Genomic DNA, 16,166 nt, shown 5'->3' on the forward strand with positions numbered 1-16,166 from the left:
GGACTATAGCCCACCATGCCCCTCTATCCATGGGATTCTCCAGGCAAGAATACTGGAGTGGGTTGCCATGCCTTCCTCCAGAGGATCTTCCCAGCCCAGTGATCAAACACCCGTCTCCTACATTGCAGGCAGATTCTTTACAGTTGAGTCACTGAGGAAGCCCAGACCATTCAGGTATGACCTAAATCAAATCCCTTACAGTTATACAGTGGACATGATGAATAGATTGAAGGGATTAGATCTGGTAGACAGAGTGCCTAAAGAACTATGGGCAGAAGTTCACAATATTGTATTGGAGGCTATGACCAAAACCATCCCAAAGAAAAAGAAATGCAGGAAGGCAAAATGGTTGTCTGAGGAGGCCTTACAAATAGCTGAGAAGAGAAGTGAAAAGCAAAGGAGACTGAATGCAGAGATCAAGAGAATAACAAGGAGAGACAAGAAAGCCTTAAGTGAACAATGGAAAGAAATAGAGGGAAACAATAGAATGGGAAAGACTAGAGATATATCCAAGAAAATTAGAGATCCCAAGGGAACATTTGATGCAAAGAAGGACACAATAAAGGACAGAAACTGCAAGTACCTAACAGAAGCAGAGTAGATTAAGAAGAGGTGGCAAGAATACACAGAAGAGCTATACAAAAATGGTCTTAATGACTGGGATAGCCTCGATGGTGTGGTCACTCACTTAGAGCCAGACATCCTGGAGTGTTAAGGCAAGTAGAATTTAGGATAACTATGAGCAAAGCTAGTAGAGGTGATGGAATTCCAGCTAAGCTACTTCAAAAGATGAAAGATGATGCTGTTCAAGTGCTGCACTCAATATTACAGCAAATTTGGAAAACTCAGCAGTGGCCACAGGACTGGAAAAGGTCAGTTTTCATTTTAACCCCAAAGAAAGGCAATGCCAAAAAATGTTCAAACTACCACATAATTGCACTCATTTCACATACCAGCAAGGTGATGCTCAAAATCCTTCAAGCTAGGCTTCAGCAGTACGTGAACTGAGAACTTCCAGATGTACAAGGTGGATTAAGAAAAGGCAGAGAAACCAAGATCAAATTGCCCATATCCATTGGATCATAGAAAAAGCAAGGGAATTCCTGAAAAACATCTACTTCTGCTTCATTGACTACACTATAACCTTTGACTGCATGGTCACAACAAACTATGGAAAATTCTTAAAGAGATGGGAACACCTGCAGCCATGAAATTAAAAGATATTTGCTCCTTGGAAGAAAAGCTATGCCCAACCTAGACAGCATATTAAAAAGCAGAGACATTGCTTTGCCAACAGGTTCTGTTAGTCAAAGCTCTGGTTTTTCTAGTAGTCATGTCTGGGTGTGAGAGTTGGACCATAAAGAAAGCTGAGCACCAAAGAATTGGTGCGTTTGAATTGTGGTGTTAGAGAAGACTCTTGAGAGTCCTTTGGACTGCAAGGATATCCAACCAGTCCATCCTAAAGGAAATCAGTCGTGAAGATAATCGGAAGGACTGATGCTGAAGCTGAAGCTCCGATACTTTGGCCACCTGATGCAGCGAGTTAACTCACTGGAAATGACCCTGATGCTTGGAAAGACTGAAAGAGGGTGAGATGGTAGATGGCACTACCGACTCAATGGACATGAGTTTGAGCAAACTCTGGGAGATAGTGAAGCACAGGGAAGCCTGGCATGCTGTAGTCCATGGGGTCACAAAGAGTTGGGCCCGACTTAGCAACTGAAGAATAACAATAAAAGAAATCTAAATATCTCAGCAAAATATATAAAGACAGCGGGGCTTTTTTATCACTGCTTCAGGGTTTTTTGTTTGTTTGTTTGTTTGAATACTTAGGCCATTTTATAATTTTGGTGAGTATTATATTGATGTTTAGATGATAGGAAAGGATGGCAGAAGTGTATTATTATCAGGCAAGGGAGAAGAGAGTATAAAGTTGCTTTGGAAAATCTAAATCTAACATACTTCTCTTTCCCTCCTTCTCTTCTGTACTGGCTATTGCCCACCTTTTTCTTCCCCTGTTGTCTCTGATCGAAGGTATCACGGCTTCTCGGCTTCCTTGATTCCAACACCTAGAATTGAGAGTATAGCTGAAATTCTATCTAAATTTTAAAGCTTTCTCAGGATATGGACAGTGTATGAATTTGCATTATCCCCAAGAGAACTATCAGATTATAAGTAGTGATCTGTTATTAGTAGGCCTGCTTTCACAGTTGTTTGGTTTAATCATTTTCTCTGTTAGAGTAAGCATTGATTTTTGGTAAAAAATTTGAGGGTAAAACTGATTGTTCTTAAGACCAATCAAGAGTTGATTGAGGAGAAATCTATATTGGGATTTTGAGAGGCTATTCAGTAGTATTATGGGTGAGTAATTTTAGATATCCTATTAGAGGTTTTACTTCTTGTTTTAAAAAGGCCTTTTATAAATTTTTATTTCCTTAGAGAAAGATCTGGAGAAGCAAAAATGAAAACAAAAGCAACAATCTCTCAGAACTAGAGTGAATATTATAGGTGGATTTTAGTGTACTTGGGGGCTCATCATACAAAGAATCAATATAACATGATGATTTTTGTAAGGATACGGAAGCCAAGTATATAGTGCTGAGTTCTGGTTGCCAGAAGTCTGCTACTGTGTGTGTGTGTGTGTGTGTGTGTGTGTATTAGTCACTCATTCGTGTCCGACTCTCTGCGACCCCATAGACTGTAGTCCGCCAGGGATTCTCCAAGCAAGAATACTGGAATGGGTTGCCATTTCCTTCTCTAGGGGAGGTCTGCTACTAACAGAAGTTAATTAGGAGTCCAGTGTCCACAGGGTTTATCTGATCCTAGCTATCAGATCTCTGGGTTTTATAAAATGGAGTGATTTTCACAGCACTGTGGAGTGAAGAATAGTTCATCCAGTTATCAGTAGAAATATTGTTCTTCTTATACTTATCACAGAATTCTTGATGTGAATAACTGTGTCTCAGGATCTACTTTTATTTTTGGCCCTGAAGGCTTAGAATGGCACAGGGCCTTCCACTAGAGTAGCCAGTAATATGTGTATGTATAAATAAATTTGTTTATGTATTTATGCATGTGAGATGAGTTCTCTGGTGGTCCTAGCAGTGGATATTTACTGCTTGTGGAAAACTTAGCAGTTTTTTCCAGTGATCTTGTTTGAGATCTACCAAGATTTTCTTCCCAGCCATTTTTATAAACTCAGAAGTAAAATTTGTTCATTATCACTTGCTCAGAGACACTTGATCAGTGCAGAAAATTCCAAGGAAGCCAAAGAGATTTTTTTAACTCCTTATATAATGAAAAGTTACCTTTGAGGCCTGAAAGTCCCACTTCCATTTATTTTGTTCTATTACCTCCTCTGATTCCCCACATCCCAATTATGTGTGCTTTTGAACTCTGAGGTAGCAGTGTTAAAAATGAAATGGGATGAAGATCAGTGATTAGATTTTTTATACCCTTTCATTTATTCTTTTTATTTTTTTTATTGTTACAGAAGAAGCTACTATGGAGGAAACTGGGCCAGTTTTAGCTTTTCAGGTCTGTTGTCCTGGCTAAAGGAACACCAGGTAAAATTCTTGTCTTGTTTGTTTTTACTTAATTTATTTTTTAATTGAAGGATAATTGATTTACAGAATTTTGTTTTCTGTCAAACCTCAACATGAATCAGTCATAGGTATACATATATCCCCTCCCTTTTGAACCTCCCTCCCATCTCCCTCCCCATCCCACAGAGCTTCAAAAGCCCAACAGGTAGAGATTTATAACAACAATAAAAAGTGTGACTGAATAAATACATATACATATACACCCATAAGCATAATCAAAACAGTCCAACAAAAATAAAATACAATAGATTGACCTGACAAATAAAGAAAACTAAAAAATATATCTGCCAGTTAAAAACAAAACTAACTAAAGCACAAATTGGAAAACAAAAGTAAAGCAAGGTGCCAAGTAGGGAATAAAGCAATGTAAACATAACTAACAAATATGTTGAGAGGAAAGGAACAAAAGAAAGAATAGATATGCAAAGTTAAATAGTGGAAGATAAAGATTTATATACATTAAAGATTAACTACAAGGGGAAAAGAACAGTAGGAAAAGTAAACAAAGGAATAAATGTAGAAAAAATAATAATAGGTTTTAAAAAATTGAAAATTAAAAGTAAAAAAGGAGAGAAAAAAAGGAAGAAGAAAGAAAAAAATAAGGAAAATTCCACAGAACTGCAAAAGCCCAACATAGAGGCAGAGGTTTATAATAACAATAAAAATGTGACTGAGAAAATAAAAATGCTCAGGAACTTACTTAGATTTCATAGTGCCAGTAAAAACGACAACTACAACAGATGGGGGAAAAAAAAGTAAAACGTAAAAGTCCGTAAGATTCTACAGAACAAGTCAAAACATAAGAATAATAAGTGTTTTTATTGAATCACTGCTGTCAGAGTCCTTCCCCTCACTGGGAAAAGTCCACCTCACCTCCCTAGGATGCTCTCCAACACTGTGCTGACCTCTGAACCTGTTGTGGGGGCAGCTCAGATTCTAATCTGGTCCTACTCCTGTGTGTTCTTGCTGCCAGTGTCCACAGCTATCAAAACTAGTGTGTTTTCTTTTGTGGAAGCTCTCAATGTCCTTTTATATATTCCATGGACACAGAATCTGCCCAGTTGATCGTGCAGAGTTAATCTGCAGCTTGTACAGCTGTTGAGAAGGTTTTGCATCTTCTACCTTAGCCACACTGCCCCTGGGTTTCAATTGTGGTTTTATTTCCACCTCTGCATGTGTGTTGTCCACTGGGGTTTGCTCCTTAGGCTGCCTTGGAGGACTTGGGTCTGCCCCAGTGAGGACCAGGTGTGGAGGTGGTGCAACTGCTTGGGTCATGGGTTCTGGCTCAGGGGAGTTGGTGGCTAGGGCAGCAGGAAATTTAGTGCTCTAGAAGTATGGCAACCAGTATCGGCCAATACACTCCAGTATTCTTGCCTGGAGAACCCCCCTCCCTGACAGAGAAGCCTGACAGGCCACAGTCCACAGGGTCGCAAAGAGTTAGACGTGACCAAAGTGACCCTGTGTGAATAGACACAAGAGTTTTTTTTTTCACCTGTGGCAGCTCTGCTCCAGTGGGGGTTGTGTGTGAAGGTGGAGCAGCTGATTGGCGTGTGGAGACCCTGGCAGTACCAAGTATTCAGGGACACGGACTGCCTCTGCCACAGGAGTTATAGCCCTATCAGAGTCTTTTTCCGAGCCTCTTGTAGCTGGCAATCAGAAGGCCTCTTTGGCCAATCTTTCTCCATAGCTCTGCCCATTCAGGCACTTACAGGGCTCCGTTTCCTGGGGTCCTTCTCTATTTATCGGTGTGTCAGGCACATAGAGGGGCCCCCTGGCTGGGGTCCTATTTTGTAGATCGGCCTGTCAGGCACTTAAAGGGGCAACCTGGGTGGGGTCCTCCTCTGTAGTTCCACGCATCAGTCACTTAAAGGAGCACCCTGAGTGGGGTCCTACTCTGTAGTTCAGTGTGTCAGGCGTTTGATGGGTCAGCCTCTGTATTGTTCAGCTGTCAGATCCTGGTGTGGACAGAGAGGCTTTAGTGACAGCTTCACCCCCTACGCGTGTCTCAGCAATATTGCCTTGCTTCCATGACTGCCTGGCTTTCCTCCACAGGCATTTCCCACCACAGTCTCCTCCCTCGCATCCCCTCGATCTGTTTCTCCATAGTCAACAGCAGCCCTTGACCTGGGGTTGCTCCACAATCCCTAAACTCCAGCGCCCAGCGGCTGCACCTTCTAGGGGATCTGCATCTCTGTATGGGGTATGTATGGCTGTGGCAAGGACTGTCTCATTCTCATTCCATTTAGGCTGCCACAGGTCAGTTGTTTCACTCTCAGCCTTAAATGACTCAGACATTTACCCCAATGTGGGAATCGGACCCCTGCTTCAGTTCCCCCACCCACCGAGGGGGAGGTTCAGTCCTACTAACACTCCTGTTGTTGTAGCCACGCGTTCGGGGAAACAAACTCACTCAGAAGGACAATGCAGATAGTCGAGTTCAGTTTATTACACTGGCGGGCCCAAGGCAGAGTCTTCTCTTGGCCAAGGGCCCGGACCAGTTTTGTGAAAACCCTATATACCCTAAGCATACGTGCCTAAACCCACCTCCCCAAATTCCCTGAAACTAGTCTGAACAAAGGAAAAAGAAAGATACAGTCAAAGTTAACCAGTGGTTCATATGCCTTAAGCCTAGGTAGTTAATAGTGGGCAATTATCAATAGCTTGTGGTAATACCCCAATAAGCATAATAGAATGTATGATTCTATTCGGTTACACAGATAATTAGGGTATTCTTTTAGGCGATGGAGAGCCCTGGGGCTCTTCCTTCTGGGGGCCTGGTTTTCTAGTTGGTATGTCGTTTCCATAGATACTGGGCATATAGCCCAAAGTCCACAGTCCGGCCGAGATGGAGTCCTGCTTTCAAGATAGAGCCTGTTCTGTTTCCTCCTTCACTGTTTTTTCCCCTAGTTCCTTCCTCCTGCCGAGTTTTGCATGGTTCTATATATTCTTTTCTGCTGGTCAGGTACTCCTGTCTGCTCTCAGCTGGTGTTCTGCATGCACTTTTGTGTCTGAAGGTGTATTTATGAAGTATCCATGGAGAGAGATGTACTCCATGTCCGCCTACTCCTCCGCCATCTTGTTCTCCCTTATCTTCTTTTTTTAATTTACTGGATTGTATTTGGTATCATATAATTACTCTGTGTTGAAGAAGACATGAAGGTTCATCTGTATTATAGGACTGATAATTTTTATTTACTTATTTAACAAAAATTCTGTAGTCACCTTTTCAGCTAATATTATCTCAATGCTACTAAAATACAGTAACATCCGTTTTTAAGTGTAAATAAATATGTTGACTGAAGAATGAATCATATATGTTTGATACCATGTTCTAATTACTCTGTATACCCAAATATCAGGCAAGTTTTTTCTCCAAAATATTCTTTCAAAACAATATCTCTATCCTTACAAAATCTCACATATTACTAGTTCTTTCAGTTAGTATGTTTTGGGGAAAAAAATCTAAGTATTTTGGGAAGATACATTAATTTGAAATGATCTGTCATTGGTGGTTTTGCTTATTTATAGAAGTCACCTGACAGAATCATTAAAAACAAAAAACAAGGAAAGAAATTTCATATATACTTAGTAATTTTTACCCCCTTAGAATAGAATTTTTTTTCGCTGGGCTGGAAGAAACACAAGCTGGAATCAAGATTGCCGGGAGAAATATCAATAACCTCAGATATGCAGATGACACCACCCTTATGGCAGAAAGTGAAGAAGAACTAAAGAGCCTCTTGATGAAAGTGAAAGAGGAGAGTGAAAAAGTTGGCTTAAATCTCAACGTTCAGAAACCTAAGATCATGGCATCTGGTCCCATCACTTCATGGGAAATAGATGGGGAAACAGTGGAAACAGTATCAGACTTTATTTTTTTGGGATCCAAAGTCACTGCTGATGGTGATTGTAGCCATGAAATTAAAAGACGCTTACTCCTTGGAAGGAAGGTTATGGCCAACCTAGATAGCATATTTAAAAGTGAAGAAGGAATTCATAGGGCCTGGACTCCATCTTAGGCCTATTCGTGCTGATCGTGCTCCGCCACCTCTCTAATGGACTCTGAACTCTGTGCTTAGTGCCTGTGGAAACAACAATAGAAGGATAAGACACCCTCCAGACAGGGGAATCTTGAAGATTATATCCAGGTTACTCATCACCTAAGAGAAAACATACACTGATCCCCCTACCTCTGGACAGGTCATAAATTTTTTTTCTGTAACCTCAGGCTTATTGATTATTGACTGTTTGAACACCTAACACATGAATGATGGGGTTATTATGATTGTATTTACATTTCCTTTGTTTATGTAAGTCACAAGGAAATTGGGGTGGTGGGTTCAGACACATACACCTGGGGTATAAAAGATTTTCACAAATGCTGTTCGGGGTCCTTGGCTAAGAGGAGACTCTGCCTTGGGCCCGCCGGGGTAATAAACTGCACTTCACTATGTGCATCATCCTTCTGAGTGAGCTTGTTTCCCAAAACGCGTGGCTATAACAAAAGCAGAGACGTTACTTTGCCAACAAAGGTCCATCTAGTCAAGGCTATGGTTTTTCCAGTGGTCATGTATGGATGTGAGAGTTGGACGGTGAAGAAAGCTGAGCACCGCAGAATTGATGCTTTTGAACTGTGGTGTTGGAGAAGACTCTTGAGAGTCCCTTGGACTGCAAGGAGATCCAATCAATCCATCCTAAAGGAGATCAGTCCTGGGTGTTCATTGGAAGGACTGATGTTGAAGCTGAAACTCCAATACTTTGGCCACCTCATGCGAAGGGTTGACTTGTTGGAAAAGACCCTAATGCTGGGAAGGATTAGGGGCAGGAGGAGAAGGGGACGACAGAGGATGAGATGGTTGGATGGCATCACTGACTCGATGGACATGGGTTTGTGTAGACTCCGGGACTTGGTGATGGACGGGGAGGCCTGGCGTGCTGCAATTCATGGGGTCGCAAAGAGTCGGACACGACTGAGCGACTGAACTGAACTGAACTGAACTGAACTCCAATGTTAGACATCATTCTAAAGAAATTTTTATAATATCATTTACAGCATACATTTTACATGCGGAGTTGGTTATGTTTTGGAGTTTACCAGTTTTTATGAGACATTAAAAACTGTCCTAATTTTCTATAAATGGAAATGCAGCTTGAAATGGAATTCCTGCTGAGAGCATCATATATAGAATAAGAAACTGCTGTATTTCAAAAGGGTTTAGACATTTGGGGAAGAAGGATGATAGATTCTCGAACGTTGTATTCAGTTGACTAATAATAATACAGCTAAGACTAAGTACCAAACTAAGCATTTTAGTTTTCTTGATTGATTTAATAAGTGACTCAAAAAGTACCTGTAGTGATGACAAAGAAATTGACGTTGAAGATATACTGAAGATTCAGTTTGAATAATACTGTATGCAACTAGACTGTGGAAAAACAAGCAATATTTGTGTAGTAACATTTAATGTAATAATTCAAGTTATGTGTAAATCAAGAAAGTAAGTGATATAAATAGATTCATTTAGCTATTTTTTATCAATATGCCTCAAATATTTTATGTTGATCAGAAACCATTTTTTGAATGTAATTCTTGGCAAGTATGTGTGAGGGTCACCTTATATTGAAGCATATTCAGTCCTTCTATGAGAAAATTTAACCTAAACTCTCAGAACAACAGCAACCTAAATATAAATATCCTAATTGTCTCAATGGAAAATTTTGGGTGAATGAAGGGATTTTTTTAAAAATAAATTTTGGCAATGGATTAGATTTATTAAAACAAGGTATTTTTGTAGACATTTGTTTTAATGCTTCTTTTACTACTCCAACATCTTGACTTTGTCATCTTATCCTTTTTCCCTTCACATACTTCTTTTTTTCAGGTTGGTAAACCTGTTCAAAGCTCCTATACTTCACCTCCTCTTCTATTTGTGTTGGGATGTTTAATGATTATCTAATAATTATGCTTGATAATAAGAAATGTTTGCTGCTCCTTTTTGTCGGTTTAAAATGTTAAATTCAAGACAGTGGAGCCTTTTAAAAATAATTATGGCCTACTTTGTGAAATCTGTAAGTTTTGAAATTTTCTTAGGTGAATTTACTTAAAATAAAGGCTATTATAGTTATATCTCACTACTAGTTTATTGAGTATATATAATAAATTAAAAATTGTTTTTTCTCTGAAAGGTGTGTATCAAGTAGAATAAAATTTTGAACAGATTAAAAATTGGCCCTTGAGATTTGGAAAGGTATGTCTTGACATCTTCAGAAATCCCCTGTATTTGAATATTGTATCATGTGATTTTCTCCATAGAATATAATTGGAAATTATTGAAAAATTTAAAGGGCCACTTTCAATCCTTAGTAAGAATTTGAAAGTGTGTTAGCTCCTCAGTTGTGTCCAACTCTTTGTGGCCCTATGGACTGTATTCTACCAGGCTCCTCTGTCCATGGGATTTCCCAGGCAAGAATACTGGAGAGGGTTGCCATTTCCTTCTCCAGGAGATCTTCCCAACCCAAGTACTGAACCCAGGTCTCCCACATTGCAGTCAGATTCTTTACCATCTGAGCCACCCGGAAAGCCCTAGTAAGAGTTTATATACTTTATTATGCATTCTTATTTTTAGTGTGTTTCTAAATATAAAATATTTAGGTTGATTATTATAAAGTCTTTAGTTATACTAGACTGAGTGCTTTTCAAAAATACTTTTACATATAATCAAGATTTGACACAGCTACTGACCAACCTTCAAAAATGTGAAATTAAGTAGAATGAAGTAATTTGGGGCCTGCTGTTTGACAACAAAATTTTAAAACTTTTTTAGTAACAAGTAATATGTGCACCAGGCTTCACAGTTAGCGCTAGTGATAAAGAACCCACCTTTCTGTGCAGGTGACATAAAAGACATGAGTTCCATCCCTGAGTTGGGAAGATTGCCCTGGAGCAGGGCATGGCAACCCACTCTACTAGTCTTGCCTGGAGAATTCCATGGGGACAGAATAGCCTGGAGGGCTATGGTTCTTAGTGTCACAAAGAATCAGACACAGCTGAAGTGTCTTAGCCCGCGTAATATGTGTATCAGATATGGCTGAGTCTTAGCAGATGGAGGGTTTGTTGTTCTAGTTCTTAAGCAATGTCACAACAGCCACATCCAAATAACCGCATCAGAACATCACATATCCTGATAGAAATTGGTAAACCAGAATTAGCTTTTGATAGGATAGATTTTTACACATTATTTTCCTTTCCTTCCTTTAAAGTTGTGCACTATGCTGGAGTTGCTTCAATGACTCTGAAGTGATATCCTTTGAATTTTGATGGGTTGGAAGGAAAGGCATGAATTTAGAAAGATATAAATTTTCTCAGAAAAGTATAAGTTCAGATTACCCAATTTAATTAGAATTTCTCATCTGTATTTTGTTTAGGAAAACAGTGATATTGTGAATGAATGCCCAGCATGGCAGGAGAAGATCCTTGAAAATGAAGAAGCTATTGCTCTTAGCAGGACAGACAAAACCATTCAACATGTGGAAGTGTTTTGTTATGCAAGGTATGATAAGTATTTATTTACAATAAACGACATTAATGACTTCATATTCACATCTTTTCAGAAGAAGCCAACAGTAAGAATTTACATGGCATTGCTTGCTACAAGTCTCCTTGATATGCTGACCTGCCTTCTAAAAAATATAGCTTTCAGTTTTGTTATGTTTGTTCATTTGTATTATTTTTTAGATTTCACATGTAAGTGGTATACAGTATTTATCTTTCTCTGTCTGACTTACTTCACTTAGCATAATATCCTCTAGGTTCATCAGTTTCATTGTAATTAAACTTCAGAAACAAGCAAACTCATAGAAAAGAGAAAAAGAAATCATATTTGTGGTTACCAGTGACATTGTGGTAAGAGATGGCAATGGGGTAAAGGGAGGATTGGATGAAGACAATCAAAATGTACAAACTTTCAGTTATGACTGAGTACTAGAGAGGTAATTTACAACATGATTAATATAATAAACACTGCTTTGTACTATATATGAAAGTTGTTGAGAGTAAATACAAGAATTCTCAATACAAGAAAATATATTTTTTTCCATTTATTTAATTTTGTATCTGTATGAGATGATGAATGTTCACTAAACTTATTTTGATAGTCACTTCATGATGTATGTAGTAAATCGATCATTATGCTGTACACCTTAAACTTATACAGTGATGTATGTCAGTTATATTGCAGTAAAACTGGAAGAAAACACTAAAATGTAACTTTAAGTTTTCTTTGTTTAGATAATCTTACATTAATAATTTGTAATTTACCAAGCTCTTTAAATACATTTTCTTGTTTGATCCTTACAGCAGTCCTATGCTAGTATAGAGCAAATAGTATTAGTTAGATTTTTTTAGAGTCCTCAGTGAAACTCAAAGAGTTTAATTTGCTGAAGGTCATCTGGCTTGATGAATGTCAAGCTAGTTAGTGGTGGCGTGCATGCATACTCAGTGGTGTCTGACTCTTTTGTGACCCCACAGACTGTAGCCCACGAGGCTCCTCTGTCCCTGAGATTTCCCAGGCAGTAGTACTGGAATGGGTTGCCATTTCCTTCTCTAGGGCATCTTCTCGACCCAGGGATTGAACCCATGTCTCCTGCATTGGTGGGCAGATTCTTTACCACTGAGGGAGGCACCAGGGAAGCCCTAAGTAGCAGTGGAGTCTTAGATTAAAACCAAGGGGTTTTTAGTCGATGTTCTTCTAACTCTTCTTAGATCATGTTTAGTATAGCAAAATGCAAAATTATAATTTTGAATTAAAAAAATCAAATTCAGTGGCGATGACATTTTGGGGCATATTTTTGTAAATCATGAGAGAACAGGGGAAGTAATACTCTCAGTGTCTCCTTCTAAGTGAAAGAATTCATTGTTTTAAAACAATTAGAAGAGTTTATTTTTTCAGATTACATGCTTAATGGGCTGAAAGGTAACCATCACATAGTTCAGTGCAATTTTTGAAGTAGTTATGAAGTCAAGGGATTTAGAACATCAATGTCAAGCTCTTTAATAGTAATTAAAACTTAAAATCCAAGATACTAGAGATTTTTTAGGATGTGTACTATAATCATACATAGCTTTGTTGTGGCACAGTGGTAAGTATGACTTGAGCCCTTGAAAAGTTGGGGTACTTGTCATTGATTTCTTAACCTATATTCATATCTGTCAGGTAACTAGCATTTTCTGTCATTAATACAGTTAATTTTCTATGATTTTATGTAAAAGGACAGCTTTTGAAATGTCAGATACAGATTATAATTTGCATGTGCTAAATGGCATTCAGTAAGAAAGGTATAACTCTGATACTGTTCAGAGCCAGTGTAGACTGATTTAGAACAAAAGATGATCTCAGCTGTAAAGTCGTATGCTTTAGCAAAAGCAGGGATAAATATTTGGTAACTTTATTGTGTGTCTATGAATACTACTTGACTAGAATATAGTGACAGTCATACTCAGGCCCTTTGAGAGGTGCTTTTGCTGTTTTAAGACCTCTGATTTCTCTACTCTTCATGACAATTAGTGTTTATGATTTCTAATGACTGATATGACACATTTTGAATGCAGAGGAAATCATCTTGTTTTTGATTCCTGATCTCTTCAGTTTCACTTTTGGAGCTTCCCAAAGTCATTAGTTTGTGAAAAAGTAGTTGTAGTTTCAGACCATGAATTTTAAATCATTGTAACTAGGATTAAACACATATCTTTATTAATCAAAATAGGAAAAATTACCTTTCAACACATTTTTACCAACGAGAAATAAGTTTATTCCTATAGCATAAAAATCCATGCTTCGGGATTTGACAAACTCTTGGAAAGCATTTTCTACCTCCTGCTGGTTTTGGAAGTGTTTTCCCTGCAAAAAAAATTGTCGAGATGCTTGAAGAAGTGGTAGTCAGTTGGCGAGAGGTCAGGTGAATATGGCGGATGAGGCAAAACTTTGTAGCCCAATTCATTCAACTTGTGAAGCATTGGTTTGCGGTGCCATGGTCTTAGTATTTTGAACGTTGAGTTTTAAGCCAACTTTTTCACTCTCCTCTTTCACCTTCATCAAGAGGCTCTTTAGTTCCTTTTCACTATCTGCCATAAGGGTGATGTTATCTGCATATCTGAGGTGGTTGATAAATCTCCTAACAGTCTTGATTCCAGCTTGTGATTCATCATGTCTTGCATTTTGCATGTTGTACTCTGCATAGAAGTTAAATAAGCAGGGTGACAATATACAGCCTTTTAGAACTCGTTTCCCAATTTTGAATCAGTCATTTATTCCAAGTCTAGTTCTAACTGTTGCTTCTTGACCTGCATACAGGTTTCTCAAGAGGAAGGTAAGGTGGTTTGGTATTTTCCATAGTTTGCTGTGATCCATATAGTCAAATGGCAACTCCAGTACTCTTGCCTGGAAAATCCCATGGACGGAGGAGCCTGGTAGGCTACAGTCCATGGGGTCGCTAAGAGTCGGACACGACTGAGCGACTTCACTTTCACTTTTCCCTTTCATGCACTGGAGAAAGAAATGGCAACCCACTCCAGTATTCTTGCCTGGAGAATCCTAGGGACGGCAGAGCCTGGTGAGCTGCCGTCTATGGGGTCGCACAGAGTCGGACACGCCTGAAGCGACTTAGCATAGCATGGTATAGCATATAGTCAAAGGCTTTAGCATAGTCAATGAAGTGGAAGTAGTTTTTTTTCTGGAATTCTTTTGCTTTTTCTATAATCCTACATGTATTGGCAATTTGAGAAGCTGTACCATTTTACATTCCCACTAGGCATGTGCAAGTGACTGTTTTTCCATATCCTCACCATCATTTGGTGGTATAACTTCTTCAGTGTAGCTAATGTTTATAGGTGTGTAGTAGTGATATCTCATTGCAGTTTTATTTTGCATTTCCCTGGTGCTTGATTTTCAATATCTTTTCATGTGCTTATTTGCCATCCATACATCTTTTTGGTGAAATATCTGTTCATATCTTTTGCTCATTTTTTAATTGGGTGGATTTTTTTCCGTGGAGATTTAAGAGTTCTTTAGTTTGCAGATATTTCCCCCCAGTCTTTAGCTTGTCTTTCATCCTTTTTACACATGGTATTTTGCAGAACAAATTTTTTAAATTTTGACGAGGTCCGATTTACCAGTTTTTTCTTTTGACTCTTGGCCTAGCTATAGAGCCAGGAGATTTTTTCCTGTTTAAAAAAAAAGTTTCATAGATTTATGTTTTATATGGGAAGTACATGATCCACTTTAAATTTTTGTTTATGCTGTGAGGTTTAGATCCATGTTTGCTTTCCTTTATTGATATCACGTTCCTTCAGTACTATTTGTTGAAAAGGCTGTTTTTTCTCCATTGAGTTACTTTTGCAACTTTGTCAAAAATCAATTGGCTGTACTTGAATGGTTCTCTTTCTGGATTCTGTTTTCTTTTCCATTGATTTATGTCTTTGCCCATACCAGTATCACACTGTCTTGATTACTGCAGCTGTAAGTTGGACTTAATATCTGTTAGAATGATTTCCCCAAATTTATTTTTCTTTATCAAGGGTATTTTAGCTGTTCTGGAGTTTGTGTCTTTCCATATAAATGTTTTAATAAGCTTGACCATGTCTAGAAAATGTTTCTGGATTTGATAGGAGTTGCATTAAAGTTACTGATCAACTTGGGGTGAATTGACATGTTTATTATTTTGAGTTTCCCAATCTGTTGACAAGTTATGCCTCTCCATTAAGGGAGGTCATCTTGATTTCTCTCTATGCTGCTGCTGCTAAGTCGCTTCAGTCGTGTCTGACTCTGTGCGACCCCATAGACGGCAGCCCACCAGGCTCCGTCGTCCCTGGGATTCTCCAGGCAAGAATACTGGAGTGGGTTGCCATTTCCTTCTCCAGTGCATGAAAGGGAAAAGTGAAAGTGAAGTCACTCAGTCGTGTCGGATTCTTAGCGACCCCATGGATTGTAGCCTACCGGGCTGCTCTATCCATGGGATTTTCCAGGCAGGAGTACTGGAGTGGGGTGCCATTGCCTTCTCCGATTTCTCTCTATGCTGCTGCTGCTGCTAAGTCGCTTCAGTCGTGTCCGACTCTGTGCGACCCCATAGATGGCAGCCCACCAGGCTCCGCCATCCCTGGGATTCTCCAGGCAAGAATACTGGAGTGGGTGGCCATTTCCTTCTCCAGTGCATGAAAGGGAAAAGTGAAAGTGAAGTCGCTCAGTCATGTCCGACTCTTAGCGACCCCATGGACTGTAGCCTACCAGGCTCCTCCATCCATGGGATTTTCCAGGCAAGAGTACTGGAGTGGGGTGCCATTGCCTTCTCCGGATTTCTCTCTATAGGATTGTGTAATTTTCAACATACCAGTTCTGTGCATAAGTATTTAATTTTCTTTAGAGCAAGTACTATTGTAAGTGGTATTGCCTTTTTTGTTTTGGTTTTCACATAGTCCTTATCAGTATCTAGAAATACAATTGCTTTTTATGCATTCATCTTGTATCCCGAAATCTTGATGAACTTGCTTATTCTAGGAATTTTTGTGTA

General features: G+C 39.0%; 1 protein-coding gene across 1 annotated transcript in view; it reads left to right on the plus strand.

Moving 5' to 3' along the window:
• The window catches only part of CHM (CHM Rab escort protein), a 236,319-nt gene that overhangs the window by 80,828 nt on the left and 139,325 nt on the right, over positions 1-16,166 (plus strand). The window contains exons 3-4 of the mRNA XM_081563843.1: positions 3,494-3,566; positions 11,031-11,155. Of these exons, the coding sequence (XP_081419969.1) occupies positions 3,494-3,566; positions 11,031-11,155 (198 nt within the window). The remainder of the gene's footprint in view (positions 1-3,493; positions 3,567-11,030; positions 11,156-16,166) is intronic.

Source organism: Giraffa tippelskirchi, chromosome X, assembly GCF_054371585.1.
Source record: "Giraffa tippelskirchi isolate mGirTip1 chromosome X, T2T-mGirTip1v1.2.pri, whole genome shotgun sequence".
Classification (NCBI taxonomy): domain Eukaryota; kingdom Metazoa; phylum Chordata; class Mammalia; order Artiodactyla; family Giraffidae; genus Giraffa; species Giraffa tippelskirchi.